The 19,622-nt window shown below is 39.0% G+C and overlaps 1 protein-coding gene across 2 annotated transcripts in view; it reads left to right on the forward strand.

The window, feature by feature from the left end:
* LOC117304868 (zinc finger C3H1 domain-containing protein-like) overlaps nt 1-19,622 on the forward strand; it is a 53,950-nt gene that overhangs the window by 17,379 nt on the left and 16,949 nt on the right. For both annotated transcript variants that reach the window (XR_004520623.1, XM_033789497.1), the window contains exons 12-25: nt 474-625; nt 1,461-1,635; nt 2,365-2,550; nt 3,763-4,586; nt 5,519-5,650; nt 7,356-7,591; nt 8,662-8,935; nt 10,306-10,489; nt 11,160-11,348; nt 12,336-12,491; nt 13,442-13,617; nt 15,802-15,919; nt 17,675-17,862; nt 19,215-19,430. Coding sequence is in view for 1 of the 2 variants with exons in the window: in XM_033789497.1 (XP_033645388.1) it covers nt 474-625; nt 1,461-1,635; nt 2,365-2,550; nt 3,763-4,586; nt 5,519-5,650; nt 7,356-7,591; nt 8,662-8,935; nt 10,306-10,489; nt 11,160-11,348; nt 12,336-12,491; nt 13,442-13,617; nt 15,802-15,919; nt 17,675-17,862; nt 19,215-19,430 (3,206 nt within the window). In the remaining variant the exon portion in view is untranslated. The remainder of the gene's footprint in view (nt 1-473; nt 626-1,460; nt 1,636-2,364; nt 2,551-3,762; nt 4,587-5,518; nt 5,651-7,355; nt 7,592-8,661; nt 8,936-10,305; nt 10,490-11,159; nt 11,349-12,335; nt 12,492-13,441; nt 13,618-15,801; nt 15,920-17,674; nt 17,863-19,214; nt 19,431-19,622) is intronic.

The raw sequence follows: 19,622 nt of genomic DNA on the forward strand, positions 1-19,622 counted from the left end.
ATTAATTTTCAACTTATTTTGTATAAATATTGTAAACATGTATAAATATTTATACATAGTTTTTATCTGTTTGAAATGATACCTGTAAATGGCGGTTATTGGCTTTTTAAAAATAAATAAATAAAAAGTAAGTACAAGTTTTTAATACATAGGTTCTCCATGTTATCCATTTTTCATAACATTAATAATACACAAGATTTATTAGGCGCTTAATCTGGTTGTTTCTAAGCGCACATTCAGTATTTTACTGCAAGGTATATGAGACCAACACCAAGCCTGATAGGCTAGTTTATATTTTGTATCATTTTGTACATAAATAATTGTTATTAACCAGATGTGGGGAAGCAGACTTACATACCACAGAAATTACTTTGCTTTTGTTTCTCCAAGCCTGTCTGGAAGTATTTTTGTATTTGCTTGTCATTGCATTGAAATGGCTGAATAACAATAATAATGTTTGATTTTTATGCCAGATCGGTGACAAAATGGAAAGGAAAGTTGTGGTAAAGGAATCCAAGCTTAAAGATAAAGAAGGGAAGGCAGAAGAAGTCCCGGTAGAATCTGATCTTATGAATAAAGACAAGCAGCAAGTTATTGAACGCCAGGTGGATCTTGCCAAACACAGGTATGGTCTCTGTCTAAAATAATTAAAGCAATCATCAATTAATATTGGTCTGAACCATGTATTTGTATAATAATAATAATGGTGGCTTATCACGAATATCCGTCACTCAGTGACACTCAAGTTGCGCCTCAAATAGTTTGCGACTTCGACACTTCGAATTTTTAATTCCCAATATGCATCGTGGCATAATGTTTTCCACAGGCGCAATATATCAAAATTTGTGTTTAAAGGATTGAAGGATTGTGTCACTGATGTCTGATTGTGTGTCGTAAGTAAGTTATGTTGTCGTTAATAGTCGTGAGTGACACAATTGGTTCACCAAGCAGGAAGTCGCGACTATTTTTATAATAGTTGAGCTGGCACGATAAACCATTGAATAACGGTAGATGCGACTCAATTAAGCAATCAATAGTTTCAACTTTAACACTAATCACACTAGTTGCCAAGGCTAATAATCTTAACAGGTCTTCTTGCATTCAGTGGTTAAAAAATACTGAAAATGTAACTGTATTTATTTCCAGTTTCTTCTATTAGAGAGAAGGGGTTCGCCCCGGTGTTCCTGGCTGTGGCTGCTAAATGCGCAGTAGCACCTTGTAAACCCTTATAAGGTGCTACATAATTGGGTCTCAGAATCCATCACTTCAATAACCCTATCTTTCTGAAAGTTTGTATCTCAGTGCCTTGAGTACCTTGTTTGGTATACATGCGCTATATGAGACTTTGATAATATTATTATCATTTGAAGAAACTATTTCTTAAAGAAAACACAGAATCCTGTGAATTCTGTATTTTGTTACATGTAAACTGTTTATTCATGACTATTTCAATCCAATAGAATGACGGCTGAGAAAGATTGTAGGATTCTTAGTGCCTTAGAGAAACGACTTCAGAAAGGCAGCTTAAGTCTTCGACAGATGGAAGTTAAGTTAAAACGTCTTCGAGATGATTTAGCTGTAGGAGAGATCATTGCTGCTTCCCATCGCTCACAAATAAAGAAATACAATCTACAGGTAAAGTTACTAAAAAGTAATTATGTTGTATTCATACAATGGAGAGAATATTTTCATCGAAAATTCCACATTTTTTCAGACAGGAAGGTTGTATTCGATCATAATTTTTATTTTATTTAAAATTTTGAGATTTGCTTGTTGTGATTATTATGATAAACTCAAAAATGAAATGTACTTGATATTCCTCATTTTGACAGAGCCGGTCGCAAATGTTAACTTATTAATCGCAAGTGACCCCGCCGGGGAAGAAAGCGGAAGGGGCATTGTTAGCTTTGTCCTTCCGTATGTGTGTGTTAGTACAACCATTGTCCAAGTGATCACCCAAGAAGGACTTGGCATAGAGTGTATCAGTGATCACCCAAGAAGGACTTGGCATAGAGTGTATCAGTGATCACCCAAGAAGGACTTGGCATAGAGTGTATCAGCTCCAAACTTGGGAGTGTGGATTGGTCTTTGGATCCCCAGAAGCCTATTGTTTTCGGACCCCCTTTGTTAAATGTAAAAGTCATTCTGGCTAAATAAAAAGAAATGTCATCCAGATCAACTCCCAACTTGGTTTGTGGATTGGTCTTTTTAACCTCGTTGTCAAACATGTCAAATGGTCAAGGTCATTCATGCTTTACCAAAAGCAATGTCTAAGTGGTACACTGTAACTCAAGAATGAAGTTATAGTCTCAGCGGGGCATTTGTGTTTGTCATCACACCATTCTTGTACTTTCATTATTCCAGAGACATCTGATTCAGAATAAAGTCCGAGAGCATATGACCAAAGAGACTGAGCTAAGAGAAAGCCTTGCTAGGTTAAAGGGTGTGGCTATTGGAGAAGTTGGCCAATCACAGTTATTGTTACAAGTTGCTCATCGTATTCCAACAACAGCGGTTGTGAATGGTGGAAAACAAAAAGTCAAAGCTAATGTAAGTCACATACAATTATTTGATTAATGCTAATAGTAATATGATATAGGATTTGAGGCATTGCATGGTGAGGTACATGTATCAATATATATTTGGTAGTGCAGTAATACCATGTGTGTATCTACTTGTCATTTTTCCAAAATACAGGTTCAAACAAATGAGTCTTTTGTATTTTGTGTGTTCTCCCACCATTTTGAGTTCATTCTAGGTTAGAATTTTATCAATAATCTTAAAGGCGCTGGACAATATTGGTAATTACTGAAAATAACTGTTAGCATAAAAACTTACTTGGTAACAAGCAATGGAGAGATATTGATAGGTTGAAACAATGTGTGTGAGAAATGGCTCCTTTTAAATTCAAGTAGTTTTTGAGAAAGAGGTAATTTCTCACTCAAATAATAAAAGACTTTAGGTCAAAGCCTTTTATTATGCATCTGAAAGCACACAAATTTGTGCAACAAGGGTGTTTTTTTCTTTCATTATTCTCTTGCAACCTGAATGACCAATTTAGCCAAAATCTTCACAGATCCTTGCCCTTACCTCTTGACCCAAATCACGCCGGGGGCACTACACATGGATTGGGTCTTCAGTCCCAACCTGAGTGCAAGGGTTTTCCTTGGAAAATTTCTCTTTGGTTTTCCTCCCATTTCTAAAAATGAAACTTAAAATGATAATATAATAATAACAGGCTTAAACAGGGACACTATTGGAAATTGTCAAAGACTAGTCTTCTCCCTTGGTGTATCTCAACATATGCATAAAATAACAAACCTGTGAATATTTCAGCTTAATTGGTCATCGAAGTTGCGAGATAATAACAAAAGAAAAAACACCCTTGTCACACGAAGTTTGGTGTTTTCAGATGCTTGATTTCGAGACCTCAAATTCTAAACTTGAGGTCTCAAAATCAAATTCGTTGAAAATTACTTCTTTCTCAAAAACTACGTTACTTCAGAGGGAGCCGTTTCTCACAATGTATTTTACTATCAAGCTCTCCCCATTACTCATTACCGAGTAAGGTTTTATGCTCATAATTATTGCGAGTAATTACCAATAGTGTCCACTGCCTTTAACAGGAAACTATACAATTAGCAGATTAATAAAGGCACTTATAATGGGAAAGTTGGTCCTCAGCATAACAGCTCAACACAAATAAAACTTTAAGTAAAGCTATGTTTGAATATATCTTAAACCCTTATGTGTTTGTTACAGGTCAAAAATACTGCACTTTCACCAGCATCAGGCAGCTCTGAATCGGAACTAAAACGTCTGCAGCGCCTTGAACGGGAATATGCAAAGAAACTTGAGCTATTGCGAGAAGTGAGTAGCAAGCAAGCAGCTACAAGAATGAAGCCTGTCCCTACCGCAGTCCGCATCCTAACAACCAAAACCAAACTACTGAATAAGAAACCATCCACCCAGCTTCTCCTTAAAGACAAGATTATTCTTGGGAATGATACACCAACAAACACTGATAGTGAAAGTGATGTTGAGAAATATCTGAGAACTCAAACTAAACGACGTCGTTCCTTCCTTGATGACAATCCTTCCCTGAGACCAAACCTGTCTTCAATACCTCTTGACAGTAAAAAATTCATTAAACCTACAACATCACGGACTAACACACAAAGTAGTGATTCGCATCATGAAACACTTTCAAAGAGAAAGGTTGAAAAGGCCATCGATTCCAGCCACTCTACATCGAGTAAACATCGAAAAGACAAGTCAAGTACATCTACAAAAAGAGAAACTTTAGTGGAGGGGTTAACCATGCCCAGTGATGAACAGATTAAACGGTTAAAGTGTGCACTGTCGGAGAAATCCAAAACAGCTGTGGACTTTACTCAACTAGCCTCACATTTTGGTATAGGATTAGAAAGGTCTGTATTGAAGGAACAGTCAGTGAGGAGAATGGATGAGATAAAGATGAGGATCATTAACGATGAGGAGACCACAGAGGATGAAGTGGAAGAGGAGAGATTGACATCTACTCTGATGAAATACTCAAGTCCTCTTTTACGCTTCCGCTCATATAGGTAAGAAATGTTATACCACTGACCACTTAACTGTACCTCATACATGTCATACATATTATGATTTGAGGCACTGCATGGTGAGGTACGGTTTGTGGTAACACCATTTGTGATTACTTGCCAGTCTCCTGACGATGACTAGAGCAAGCTAGTCGAAACGTTGAGACCAATTTAAGAACTCACTCCGTGGTAGTTAATAATGATCCTAAAAGAAGTAGTCCCAGCCAATTTTCTATACCTTCCGCCCAGGTAGTATTTAAAAAAGCATAACAGTTCTGTTCAGAACTTAGAAGTCTCCCAAACAATCCGATAAACTTACTCCGTGGTAGTAGAATATAGAAAGACAGTTCTCTAAGAACAAACTCCTCCTGGTAAGTAGATAAACACATGGTGTTACAGCAAACCAAATATATACAGTACTCAAACATATTCATGACCGAGAGTCAAAAATATCTGTGGTCCAATAAACATAACATGCCAGATGCTATCTTTGCTGTTTACCAAGCGCACGCACGCACGCAAGTATTCACGCACATGACAAATACATGTACGCATGACAAGTAGACTGTCGCCCGGGCAACAGTCTATTTTTCATGCGCTTTACGGTGTTGGAACTGTTCCCTTGGTGTTGTACACATGCGCCCAGTCAGCTTTTGAGTGTTAAAGTACAGAAATAAAACTTCTGAAAACCACCAGTTCTTTTCGAAACCACCACTACTCAAAAGAGAAATTTACATGGTGTTACTGCAAACCTCTCTTAGTTAATGTACGTGGGTCAGAGGTCAACATTTCCTTGGTCCAGTGCTTTCCATTGAGGTGTTGTATCAAAATGGTGCAGGTAATGTAAGTTTGGGGCAAACCTAGTTGAAAGTTTGTAATTTTCATAGTTAATTATTTGTCTGCATTTAAAAAAAAAAATGAATCTTTTGTTACAGGTTAAGTCCCTTTTTTGTGAAGGAAGCCAAGTTGTCCAGATTGTCGCCATCGTTCAGTCACAAAATGGACCCTATGAAGGTCTTATGCAAGTTTGAATTAAACGGCACCTGCAATGATGATGACTGCCTGTGGTAAGTCTCTGATTGGTTATTTCAATTCTGTATTGTGTCAAAAAGGTGTTGCAATTGTGTAAATGCTAGCTCCAGCAGTGTCTAACCAACTAGACTACCGAGATTGCCCAGTAGCTAGAAGCAGGTTGATAAGACACTGCTCTGGAATTGCAAAGGTCGTGGTAAAACCAACAATAAAAACAGGAGGTTGTTTCTGCAGTATGTTGTGGCAAATAGAAATAAGTTTATACATGTAGTAAAGGTTTGCAGTAACACCATGTACAGTCGACTCCCGTTATAATGAGGTCCGCCGGACTGGCCCATTTTCCTCGTATTATCCGAATCTCGTCTTAAACGCAGCGCGCTAAATATAGATGCATATGTCATCATTGTGCATGCACACAACACGTGTACATGTACTTGCATATACATGTACATGACATAATGGCCGCACGTGTGTACACACAGATGCATGGCAGAGCTGCAATTGACTATACTACTGTGTGCATAGAGTATAGTACATTATGTGCGATGTACTGCACAAACAAGCACAACGCGGGGATTATAAAACTGTTTTAACTAAGTTGGTTTAGTTTTAAATTAAATTTTAAAATCAATTTACATTTTACAAGATTGATAAAAAGTGTAAGATTTTAACTTGCGTTCATGTTTTGGGAAGTTTCTCTTACAAAACTTTGGTCGCCGGCAGTTTATTGCCAATGCAATAAATAGAGTCTTGGTTTTCATTGGTAACCACCTGTTTTACGCTGGATGGTTCATTGCTGCTGCGAGACACCAGGGGAAATCTTACTGCTGCAATGCATACTGCACACGCTGTGAAAATTTTCAGTCAATAAAATAAAAGCTGGATTTTCATTGGTAACCACTAGTGTAATAATAGAAGGTTCATTGCTAACGCGAGATACCAGGGAAGATGTTCTGTGCATATATGTGTGTGCATGTGCAATACACTCGTCGCAGCAACAAAAAATAGAATCTTGATTTTCATTGGTAAACACTGTGTCATGTTAGATGGTTCATTGCCAATGTGGGATACCAGGTAAAATCTTGCTTTTGCATTCAATAATATTGATCACGCAACTAGTTTTAATTGTAAGTTGCGGGTGTTTTTTTTCTTCTGAAAATTTATAATGCGCTTATAAACACAGTGGATCAGTATCTTTTCTTAAGATTTCTCCAATGTTTGAACCATGCAAACCTCCTAATCCCACCATTGTCCGGAGTTTGGAATTAACAACCTTGCTTGCTGACTCGTGACTCCCGATTTCGGATTAGTGTTGCTAGCGGTAGCGTCCACTTAACACCTCTATTGTATGTCTTAAAAGCCACAAATATCGACTTTACCAGCTGTACAGGTATTTCCTTTGTTGGTTTTTTAATTGTTCTCGTTATAGAAGGGTTTTAAACAATGTTTTGCTCGTAATGGGTCTCCCAAATTACCTCGTTATAACCGTGTTCTCGCTACTACCGTGTTCGTATAATCAGTATTTTAATGCATTGAAACACGCATGGGGCCGTTCGGGACCGGCAAAAAACCTCGTATCAACCGGAACCTCGTAACATGCGAGCTCGTAATAATGGGAGTCGACTGTAATGATAAACTGTAACTGCTAATGCGAATGGGATACGAAGAAATAAGTTTCTTCCAAAACCAATGATTGATCAAACATTTGACTGGATGTACATGTGTTTATTTGATTGACAGGCAACATATAAAGGACTATGAGCTGACTGATCATGAGATCTATGCAGATATTCTTGCCTATACCCCAGTGGTTGCTAACAGTAAAGACTGGCAAATTGAAGTCAAACGAGAACAGCGTGTCATTGATTACATCAATAAAGCAGTCAAGAAGAGCAAGAAACCTGAGAGTGCTAAGAAACAACGAGAAGCTTTGTGCCGAGCCTTCGCTAATGCTGTAACCACCAATACCAAAAAGAGTAAGCTTTTAATCATTTTTAGCATTAAGGCTGATTTTTACTCTCTGTAGATGCAAAGCCTGTTCTTACATCACATGGCTGTTAATGCTGTGGATATTTCGCAGGAGTTGAGCAAAACTCAACTGTTTGCGAATTATTTGTTGCAAATTTGTGAGGTCAAAATTCATATAGCATTCGCAGAAAATATAAAACCAGGCTTTACAATAGTGCAAATTGTGTAGTATTGATAGGAGTATTGATTTACCCCTAAAGAAAATGAAACTACTTTGCAAAAGACGAACATACATGTATATTACAAAGATTAGTAGGGTTCAAACTGAAGCTAAATTGATAACAAATACTAATAACAATATAAATATTAATTCGAAAGTAGCATATAACTGGTACATTTTAAGCCGTGCAGGATAGAAAATACCCCTGCAGCTGATTTCACGAAACGCTAGGATTAATTCTATCTCGAGTGATAACAGGTAACCCGTCCTAACTTAGGACCGGGTGCAATGTGTCCCAACGTCTTCGGATACGGAACTAAACTAGTCCATAGTCCTAAGATTAATTTAAGAGATCAATTGGTGAAATCGACGGCTGTACATGCAGGCATATTCCATGGGATTTTAACCCAACATTATGGATTGGAGGTCAGATGTCTCAACTACAAATACACTCTTGAGTTTAAAGCCGAGATTGAATTCAAATGTTGACGTCACAGCCCTGTTTTTTTTTTCAGGAATTGAGATACCTCACCAGAGATTGAGATACCATGCAATGCCTCAAATCTTATACACATTTCAACTAATACAAATTATTCATTGTGAATTTGCGACGACAAAATTTGTATCGAATTTGCTTTCGCAGAAAGTTTTCACTGGGCTTACCTCTTGACGATAGTGCTAGTACCAGTATTTTGGTGCCTTACACTGATAAGCACTTTATAGTTGAGCTTTGAAAGACAGACACAAAAGAATATACATTTTATTGAAATATATGTGCATTGCCATCCTCTTTCTGGATAACAGTTTTAGTTAAATTGTTGTTTAACCCATTTAATTTGTTTTGTCATTTATTTCTAGCATCCTCCGGAGTGGTAATATCACAACCTCGGAGCTGGTCACCGCAGCAGGCCCCAACTAACCCACCCCCATCTGACTCCACCCAGGATCCCCCTATTGTCCCTAGGAGTAGTAAACAAACTGTTAATATCAATGTAGTTCCATTGGGTGGTGAAGACTCTGAGAGATATTACTTGGGAGATGAGATAGCTGAGCTTGAAGCTGCTGTTGTGGATCAGCCTAATGATGTTAAGATGTGGCTGAAACTGGCTAGTAGGCTTATTGGTGATCACAGGTAAAGCACTCAGTTTGTATAGCCCTGGCGGCCTTACACTTTTGTGTTACATGTACAGTGACGTTCTGGATATCAGGCTCCATTTCTGGGGCGGAAAATTTTCAAAGCTTCATAATTCAAATCTCACCTGCAAGGAGCCATCAATTTCAACGGATTCACATTCCATGGCAGCATACATTTTTCTGTGGTGGGTTTTGAAGTTTCTTTATGGTTGGGAGCTGCATTATTTGGACCAGCTTTGAAAACTTTCCAGCCCAGAAAGTGGCCTTCAGAGGAAGAGTCCTACATGTATATAGCGCTAACAGTTTGTATAGGACTGTGTATCTCTGTACAGCACAGAGGAAGAGTACTACATGTATATAGCGCTAACAGTTTGTATAGGACTGTGTATCTGTGTACAGCACAGAGGAAGAGTCCTACATGTATATAGCGCTAACAGTTTGTATAGGCCGTATTGAATAATACCTCTATTGCTATGAAAGAGGACAGGCGGTATGCGCATCTAAGCCCCACATCAATGAAGCACGCAGCGCTCCTGGTTTGATCATAGATATGGAATATAATACCTATGGGTTTGATTTTGATGGCACACACTCGCTCACAGACGCCATGTTGTGGGACAGGTATTTGAATCATAGCGTCATTCTTAATACGGTCTATACATGTAATAGGGATGAGATTCTTCCTTTTGGCGTAATTCCGATTTTCCGACTTTGAAGAACCGTCCTTTTTTTCCAGTTCAGACTTTTTAAAAAATATCTTCAACTATGGCAAATTGACTTTTGAAGCGGCGGGCGAGTGATATCCTTCTTTACTAGTCTGCCAGTTGAGTCCGAAAATTGTTCCTAGTCACTATAAATGTCCCCATTTTAAGGTAGTAAAATCCCAAAGAGAGAATGTTTTTAAGTTCGAAAATGGTTTGACAAGTGGCTCAGATTGCGATCGTTTTTTGTATGCTTCCAAAATTGTTTGCATTATTACATGTGGTCTAGTAAAAGGCGACCCAAAATTTAATTTGACAGGTCTGGCCAGCCAGTGAATATAGTTAAGGGAAACCTCTGTTTACATGTGTTTACATCTAGTGATGAAGAAATTTCAGTCTTTTTCATTTTTTCAGAGTCTCATCCCACATACATTGTACATTTTGTTGCATCAGAACAAACAACAAAACACAATGGAGAAGTTGTCTCTCTGCACCATTTTTATTTATTGACTTATTTGTTATTTGATTGTTATGGTGGGAGGCATATCCAAGATAAATTTGGATAGATACGACACATATTCACTTTAAAATCTGTGTGCTCTATTAAAGCAAATTTGTTGAGATTTATGCACTTACAAAATGATTTGAAATATTTGTTATTGTACAGTGAGAAAGCGGACATAGACCGAGGATTGAATGCATTATCAAGAGGCCTAGAGGCAAATCAATCCAGCTCGGAGTTATGGATTCACTATCTGTGTCTATACTCAAAGAGAGATGATCATAGTGACCTAATGGAACTATCACAACAAGCTCTACAGTTTGCACCCAGCTATGATTTATACTGGCAGGTAAGGATGTCATTGACCTTTTCAGAGAAACTCATTGCGCAAGCGCTAACTGTTGAATGAGGTGCATGCTGGTCTAGCTAGCGATCAAACCTGATTGCTAGCTAGACCAGCTTATATACTTTATTCAACACCTAATGACTGTATACCGAGTATTTCGATAAGGTCTATGGCTGAGCGTTTTAGAGTATCAAATTCAAGTTCTGGTGGTTAAGTCATGGAAGTGTGGGTTAGAATCCCGGTTGTGACACATACGTCCATGAGGAAGATGCTTTGCTACAATTGCTTCTCTCCACCTAGGAGTATAAATTGGTACCTGCGAGGGTAGAGGTTTATATTATATTATAAAAAGCCATTGGAGCGCCACAGCAGTTCAGGGCTGTATAGACGATGTGGTCTATGTTTACATTCAAACCGCCCTCTGTTGAAAAACCACTGTATACTGTACGTCATGTTTCGCCCGGCAAAAAGACGCGTAGTCATGGTTAGATTGCATACACTTTCTAGCTGGCTGCCAAAGGTTTTGCCGACGGTATGCGGGCGAATCATGTTATGGTTTTCTAGTGACGTCAGAGGTCACATTGTCTATACATGTACATGTACTCCACAGATGGTATAGTGACTAAACGATTACAACTTTGTAAGTTTGACAATACTCTGCTTCTCTACACAGTGCCTTGGCTTTGAGGACAGCTTTTCTGCAAAAGACGCAATCTGTGAGAAGATGATCTCCTTCTTCCAAAGTGATGAGAGTAAGAATGTAACCATCGATGGATCACATGGTCTGTTAGAAGCATTAGTGTATAGAGTGCAGTTATACATCATGACAAGAAGGGTCAAAAAAGCCATCTTAGTACTCAAGGTAAGGTGTCAATCCCAACCATAGAAATAGAACCCGGAGAACGCTGAGCTCGGCTGTCGTCTTTGGACGCGGCGTATCGATACGCATGTATGCCCCAATTATCATTGCGTGACACGCGTGTATGGCAAGATGGCATCGCACATAAACCGTTTCTAGTGTTTTCATTGGTCAATGTGACGTCTACTGTATGGCAAAATATTTTGCTATACACGGGTAAAAAAATGGCGTACACTCGTCCGTAAACATGGTCTCACAACGAAACTGCACGCACAATGACGCATTACTCAGCGTTCTCCGGGTTCTATTTCTATGGTCCCAACCTCGTTCCCAGTGGTGTATGATCTCGCCACGTTATTTTTTTACTTGTTCCCAGATTGCATTGCTCCATCGTAACCCCCTGGAAGTGTTACTTGAAAGTATCCAAATATATGGGATATTGAAATAAGTCCTGTTATTGCGCAGCTCCATTCTGCATTGGACGTTAATGTTGGACGTGCTGTGTGGACAGTTGTAGAAAACTTAGCGGTCAGATTTGCAAGAAAAATCTTTATACACATGTGTTTCGGCGTAAAAGACTTCTTAAAATTTCATGCAATTTAAAATTGTGTGCGATTATGATAGCCAATCAAATAATCGAATCGGAGGTTCCCTTACAAGGGTTAGAGATGGAGGCTGCCCATAGTAGCACCTCGCTACCATGGGTAGCTGGCTGTATTGACACCTCTCGCCACTTTACCCCTGTAGGAAATGCTAAAAACTACAGCTATTGGCTAACCAAAAGTTACTGATTTGCAGCACGCTGGTTAAGGCGTTTGTCCGGCACTTGGAGTACACTGCAGAGTACAGTTGTTTTTCATTAATTTTAACAAAACTACAGGCAATTGGAAGTGATATGTGGCTAAGCAATTTTTCCATCCAAATTAATTTGATATTTCTTTCTCAGCAATGTACCAAACGATGATAATGCTTTTTTACTATTTCTGTTAGGATGCTTTATTGGATCCTGGCTCATCCTCCGCGTTCTTGACATCATCAGATCGCTGTCTAGCGTGGCTTATTTACATCCATGTTATTGAGTTCCAACGACTGCCATCACAACTCTTTGACCCAACTGGTAGCGGCCTTGGTCAAATTGTCTGCAAGGTACACTTTATATGACCTCTTAATGCCTCCAAGCAAATTAATCCCTACCACTCCCCCCCCCCCCCCCCCAACGCTTTAAAGGCAGTGGACACTATTGGTAGTTACTCAAAATAATTATTAGCATAAAACCTTACTTGGTGAAGAGTAATGGAGAGAGGTTGATGGTACAAAACATTGTGAGAAACGGCTCCCTCTGAAGTGACATGGTTTTTGAGAAAGAAGTAATTTTCCACGAATTTGATTTCGAGACCTCAGATTTAGAACTTGAGGTCTCGAAATCAACCATCTAAACACACACAACTTTGTGTGACAAGGGTTTTTTCTTCTTTCCATATTTTCTCGCAACTTTGACGACCAATTGAGCTCAAATTTTCACAGGTTAGTTGTTTTATGCATACATGTATGATGAGATACACCAAGTGAGAAGACTGGTCTTTGACAATTACCAATAGTGTTGACTGTCTTTAACCAGTTGGCTTCATATCAATGAACAGTAAAGAATGGTCACAAAGCTTTACACTCTATAACCAACCAGAACTGTGAAGCATTACATGTATATAGCAAACAGTTGAAGTGAATGACTGTAGTGAACCTTTATTTATCATTGTATATTTATTGGACCATGCCAAATATGCTTGTTTAAACACACACTTACATGTACATGTAGTGCAACATTTTATGCTACAAAAGTTTTGAAACTTAAAAATGTAACTCCACATAAAAACTGTTGCAGAGATGAGCCTCTATGTCAGGACTATTGAATTAGTACACACAAGTTGAATTCAGTCAATTTAGCTTAAAATCTGGCTTCTAATAGTTTGAAAAAAGACAAAGATCACAACTATGTGTTTCCACCAGTGCAAATGATCATACAAATTGCGTCTCCAACTCAGCGGGTATGATCTCATTAAAAAATATATATATAAATAATTATTAATTTTTTCCATCAGCGGCCATTGATATTCCAGTGGGATGGCTATGCAGCCGTTCATTCAGCAGAGGGTGTACATGCAAGTTTCCAGGCTCTAAAGGCATGCAGTAACAAAGATCAATCTGCATCAGATAACATCAAAGACTGTATGCCTCTACATCGCAACCTCGTCATGTTGGAACAGCTAGCAGGAAAGTAAGACTTAGTATTGACTCGTATTATGAAATCTTCATTCTTACAAATACCAAAATACTAAAATCATGTTTTAAAATACAATGTACAAAATACAAATGATGCATTATGCCTTTGAAATAGAATAAACTGCCCAGTGATTTCAGCTCTGTGGTAGTGAAGTTTATATTCAACAAGAAGTCCCCTCGATCCACTAAAGCTAAAGTTGTAGTCCCTGCCAATTGTCTACTTCTCCGCCCAGGTAGCAGTTAAAAAGTAGGACAGTTCTCCCGAATTCAGAAAATCTACTCCGTGGTAGTAGAATATAAAGCAAGACAAGTTCTCAAAAGAACATAAGCTACCTGGCAAGTAGATACATTCGTGCTGTTACTACTAACCAAATAATATTAATTTCAGCTTTGTAATTGCAAGCTTGACTGCATCATCCAACAATGTAAAATTTACTCTATTTGTATTTTCCATCCACAACCACTTTAAATTCATGATTGTGGGATCGGTTGACAGAACCTCATATTACATTTACATTTTAATAATACAACAATAGGTTTTCAAAGTTATAAATGACAGTTCAACGAAGCATCCATGCTCGCAAAATGGGAAGATAAAGAACTTTGCCCCCTGGTGTTGACTTTTTCGCAAACACCCTATGCCCAAGCGTTAACTGTTGAATGAGGTGCATGCTGGTCTAGCTAGCGATCAAACTTGATCGCTAGCTGGACCAGCATGCACCTCATTCCAAGCCTAATGCCTGCGTCCGAGTATTTGCAGTAAGGTATATTGCATTACTAAAAGGCCCTCTGTTGACAACATTTGGTGGTATAAGTAGCCTTGATTCAAGTCTGTATATACTACAGAAACCGAAGCTTGACAACTGTCTACTGACATGATGAACATCATAAATAGCAAGCCACCAGCAAGGGTTATATACAGGAAGAGTGTTCAGAGAATAAGGAGTGCAAGTGAATGGAACCAAATGATTAGTACAGGTTCTAGTTGCAAAGCTATGATGGTCCTAGGCAGAAGGGAAGTTTGTTTAAATAGGAGAGGGGCAGAATGTGAAGTTGTGAAGCAGTGTGTACAAACATGTCTGGAAATAAGAGTCTAATTGCTGGTTTTTGGATGACTATAAAGAGGGTGCAGATTGTTAAAGGCAGTGGACACTATTGGTAATTACTCAAAATAATTATTAGCATAAAACCTTACTTGGTAACGAGTAATGGGGAAAAGTTGATAGTATAAAACATTGGGAGAAACGGCTCCCTCTAAAGTAATGTTGTTTTCGAGAAAGAAGTAATTTTCCACGAATTTGATTTTGAGACCTCAGATTTAGAATTTGAGGTCTTGAAATCAAGCATCTGAAAGCACACTACTTCGTGTGACAAGGGTGTTTTTCATTCATATTCTCTCCCAACTTCAACGACCAATTTAGCTCAAATTTTCACAGGTTTGTTATTTCATGCATATGTTCAGATACACCAAGTGGAAAGACTGGGCTTTGACATTAACCAATAGTGTCCAGTGTCTTTAATGCTTGACCGAGCTTAGAATGAATTACAGGAGTACTTTCAATGTAATGATGACTGCTTGTTTATTTCTTAATACAAGGTTTGATTATTGTCAGACTCTTTTCTGATGTTGTTTGGGCTATAGACCTTTATCACAGCCATCTTGAAGTTCTGCCATTGATATGTTGCCAATCCGAGGCTGGACGAACAAAATAGTCTGGTTCCTATTTTCAAAATGATTATTAGCATTCATCATTGTTATGTTATCGGAGGCAGCATGGTTAAGGTCTATTGAGGCAAGACTTTGTATGTAGATTGATTAATGTCATATAGACCATGTGAACTTTGATAACAATTGTGGCCTTTAATATTCTTTGGGTATTCTGACAGACAATATACTCACACTGGTCCTATGGGAAAGTTGACATTTTGTGTAATAATTTCCACATTAATCCAAGAGTTATGAAAGTAAAAGCTGAACAAGTTTTGAGATGTGCCCCCTTTCATCATATCAAAAGTTGATAAGAATTATACAGTGTCATCTCCATAAAGTATAAGATTTTATGTTTTCTTCCATTGAGCTGTGTACAGGAAATCCACGCTCTGTGGCTAATTTGTATACATGTGATGTCACAGGTCACTTCGTCTATTTAGTGCATTATTTATTGATGTTTACCACCAGACATGAGAAGGCAGAGAAGCTTTGCCTGAGGTTACTAGATGAATGTCCACATAACCCTGATGTCTGGATGTTACTGATTGAAGTCCATAAACACCAAGGATCTAGTCATCTGGATCAGGTAATGATTAGTCTGTAAACTCTGCTTAGCAAAGTTCTCTAGCTTGCAGAAAGTTCTGATAGAGCTTAAAAGCTCTGTTTGTTTGTAAGTCTGCATCATGTGTGTGTAAAGCCCCTTACACACGACAAACAAAAACAAATGACCATCCTTTTGGGCGCAAGTTGTCTGTCCAAAGGTTGCATGTGATACCATGACAAACATTCACACGATCACATACACTACATCGCGTTCCCGACGTTCCTTGTTTATGTGAGATTGCACTGTTGTTTATTTACTAGTTCACTGGTGCTCTGTCAGTGTCTGCGTTAGGTTACCACCGATAGCTTTCTCGGAGCGCCATTTGTGTTTTTTATGCGCTTTCTCAGCGCCCAGAAGAAGAATGTATCCAAAACCATTTTGTCGGAAAAGGCACGTTGAAAAGCCAGTTTTAAGGCTTTCTTGATCGAACGCTTCTTGGTCATAGCACGAAAGGTTTGAGGAAGCAACTTAAAATAATTGGCACCAGCTACATTTGTGGGGGGATGCCATTTTGATGGGTACCTCAAATAAACAAACTATCTTTATTCTCTGGGTGATGACATAGCATTTGTTATACATGTATATGTACATACAACCATTTTAGTAATTCAGCCTGTAAAGCTGACATACTTTTGTGTGTATTTTGACATGAGTTCAATTGTTTCACCATTTAAAGAGACTGCTAAAAGCTGAAAATTAAATTGGTCATACATGTTCAGTGAGAAGCTAGTGTTCCCTTTTGAACAAAGAATTGCCTTGTGGTGTCCAGTTTGATTGGGTTATGGTTGACTTAAGCAAAAAGCATCCCTGGTTCGATACCCGGCCAGGGCCATATGAAAGTTGAGTTGTGCGTTGGTTCTCTGCTGTGCCACAAGGGTTTTCCAGACCATCCGGTTTTCCTCCCTCCGGAAAATTAAACACTTTCGATCTTGGCTGTACTCCGTGGTCACAATGAGTTGATGTGGCTGGCAGCCAAAGGCGCCCTTGCATGCCTGCTTTTCGAACACGTAGCTACGACCTTCGCAATTCAGCTCTTAGCTGCGAGTAAGGATAATTAGCCTCCCAAGTTATTATTATTATTAGTATTATTATTAGGAACAAAGAATTCCAGGGTTGAACAAGTAATTCCATTGGGGTCCATTGTTCAGTTGTGTAAAAGGCCCCACTAGGGCACTCCTGTAAGCTCACCTATACCATCTCTTGGCCAAGCAGTTAAGAGCATCGAATTCAAACTCTGGTGTTTCTGATCAGCAGAGAGTGGGTTTGAACCCCAAGCCAAGACACCCCAAGACACTTAACCATTGCTTCGTCCTTGGGATGGGACGTAAAGCCGTTGGTCCCTTGTGTTGTGTAACACATGTAAAAGAACCCAGTGCACTTATCGAAAAGAGAAGGGGTTCGCCCCCGTGTTCCTGGCTGTGGCTGCTGTATGCACCGTAGCACCTTGTAAACCCTTATGCGGTGCGAAATAGTTGGGTGTCAGAATACATCACTGCAATAACCTATCTTTCTGAAAGTTTGTATATACTCAGCGCCTTGAGTACCTTGTTTGGTAGATACGTGCGCTATATAAGACTTTGATATTATTATAATAATTATCATCTGTGCATGTATATGTGTGTACTGTGTAAATCACCTCATGATGCCATATGGCAGACCAACGTAGTGAATTTATTAAGAAGGTTATATTGAATGTTGAGGCAGTAACAGAGTTACTGGTGTTTTCTTTTTTTACAGATCATGAAGAAAGCCCTCCATAGTTGTCCAATGAGTGCAGAGCTTTATGGTATATGTGCCAAGTATTCTGTATTGCATAATGATCCTAACGGGGCAGTGGATGTACTCAAGCTATGCCCATATGCATTCTATAATATACAGGAGAAATCAGAATATAAAGATGCTCAGCAAATACGCAATCATTATAGGTGAGTTAAACGTGTTTTCACCTTTGCATGAGTGTGTTTGTTTGTACTACATGTATGCCTGATGTGTGGCAGAGAGGTTTGCTCGGCTCCAGCGGCCATGTTATCCAGGACTGCTAGGATGGGCTGATCAGCTTGCACAGACTCTTGTTCAGGAAGTACGTCATGCATGCAGTGTAAGTGAGTGTGAGTGTGATGCATGATGGGACTGAGCATGAACCAATAAGCATGCTTGATATGTTTGCCCATCCCAGCACCTTTGGTTAAGACTAGGCGCTGGGGCCGAGCAAAGCAGAGAGTGTCCCTAACCCCCCCCCCCCCCCACACAACAAAAAAAACCAATATCTTTCTAAACTTGAGCACACACTACTTGTAAAGAGGTACATGTACGTGTACCACTCCCCCTAGAACCCTCTAAAGAATTCCTGACATTCCCAGAACACAATGAAGACACAATAGGAGGGGGGGGGGTACACCATGCAACAGAATGAATACATGTACAGCTCGGTCTTGTTGTTTCTTGGTCTGTGGCCTAGTGTATAACAGTCTGTATGAAATATGCGTCTTCAGAGCAGGGGAGACACTGTGTCGACGTCTGCTCTTTTTCATATTTTCTGCTGCAGTACGTAAATTTTCTGGCTCGTGCAGTCAAGCACAGCTGACTTAAATGTGGGTTGGAATAACATTCGGTGACATTAAGCTGTACATGATTCAGGTGTTCATGATGTCTAGTACAAAGCCTTGTTCATGCACGAGTGAATTTCTCAAATTGAATCCCTCGGACTACACTGTAGCTATAGTAATAATAATAAACATTTATCAGGCGCTTTAAGGATTTGGGTACACAAAACACAATGTCCACAGATTTACATTAAACTTGCACCATTTGAAGATAATGATAGTATAAGACTTACCTTAAAATATTTCTTGCTGAGGTGCTGTAGTTTTTGAGAAATTGGTAAAGCAATGTCACACAATTACGGTTTACATGCTAAAAGGATTTTTGTCTCTAAGGAGGAAAATTGTTTTCATTACATTGTTTTACTCATTTCTTGAAAACTGCACCACCTCAGCAAGTAATATTTTAAGGGAAGCTTTCTACCATCATTATCTTCAAACCTGTAAGCTTTGTGTTTTGTGTCAGACAAAGAGTACCCAAACCCTTCAATATGGTTGTTTGTAAGCACACATTCAGTATTTTCCTGCAAGGTATGTGGGACTACATTTTGAATAATGAGACCTACATATGCAGCCAATCAAACCAGGAACACAATACCACATAGTTCAGGGCAAATGTATGTGGGTGTTTGCTGTCTCTTATGTAACTTTGCAAATGCTGTACCTTTTTGTGTCAGATCTCTTCTTGGACAAAGCCTTTCCTTGGATTACTCTCCGCCAAAACTCAATCCAGGAGTAACCTCGGAGCTGTTGGAGGAGCAATCATGTCATCTGTGGTTGAATTATTGTTTACTGCAAGAATTGACATCTGAGGAGAGTGAAGCATCGGAGGCTTATGAGAAATCCCTTTGCCATCTGAGTCAGACTAGTGATGCTCAGAAGCTGTGGATAGAGTAAGTAGTCATGAAACCTCTGACCCCCTATAAATAGACCCATCTGAGTTTGACTTGTGATGCTCAGAAACTGTGGATAGAGTAAGTAGTCATGAAACCTCTGACCCCCTATAAATAGACCCATCTGAGTCAGACTAGTGATGCTCAGAAGCTGTGGATAGAGTAAGTAGTCATGAAACCTCTGACCCCCTA

The sequence above is a fragment of the Asterias rubens genome, chromosome 21 (genome assembly GCF_902459465.1).
Source record: "Asterias rubens chromosome 21, eAstRub1.3, whole genome shotgun sequence".
NCBI lineage: Eukaryota > Metazoa > Echinodermata > Asteroidea > Forcipulatida > Asteriidae > Asterias > Asterias rubens.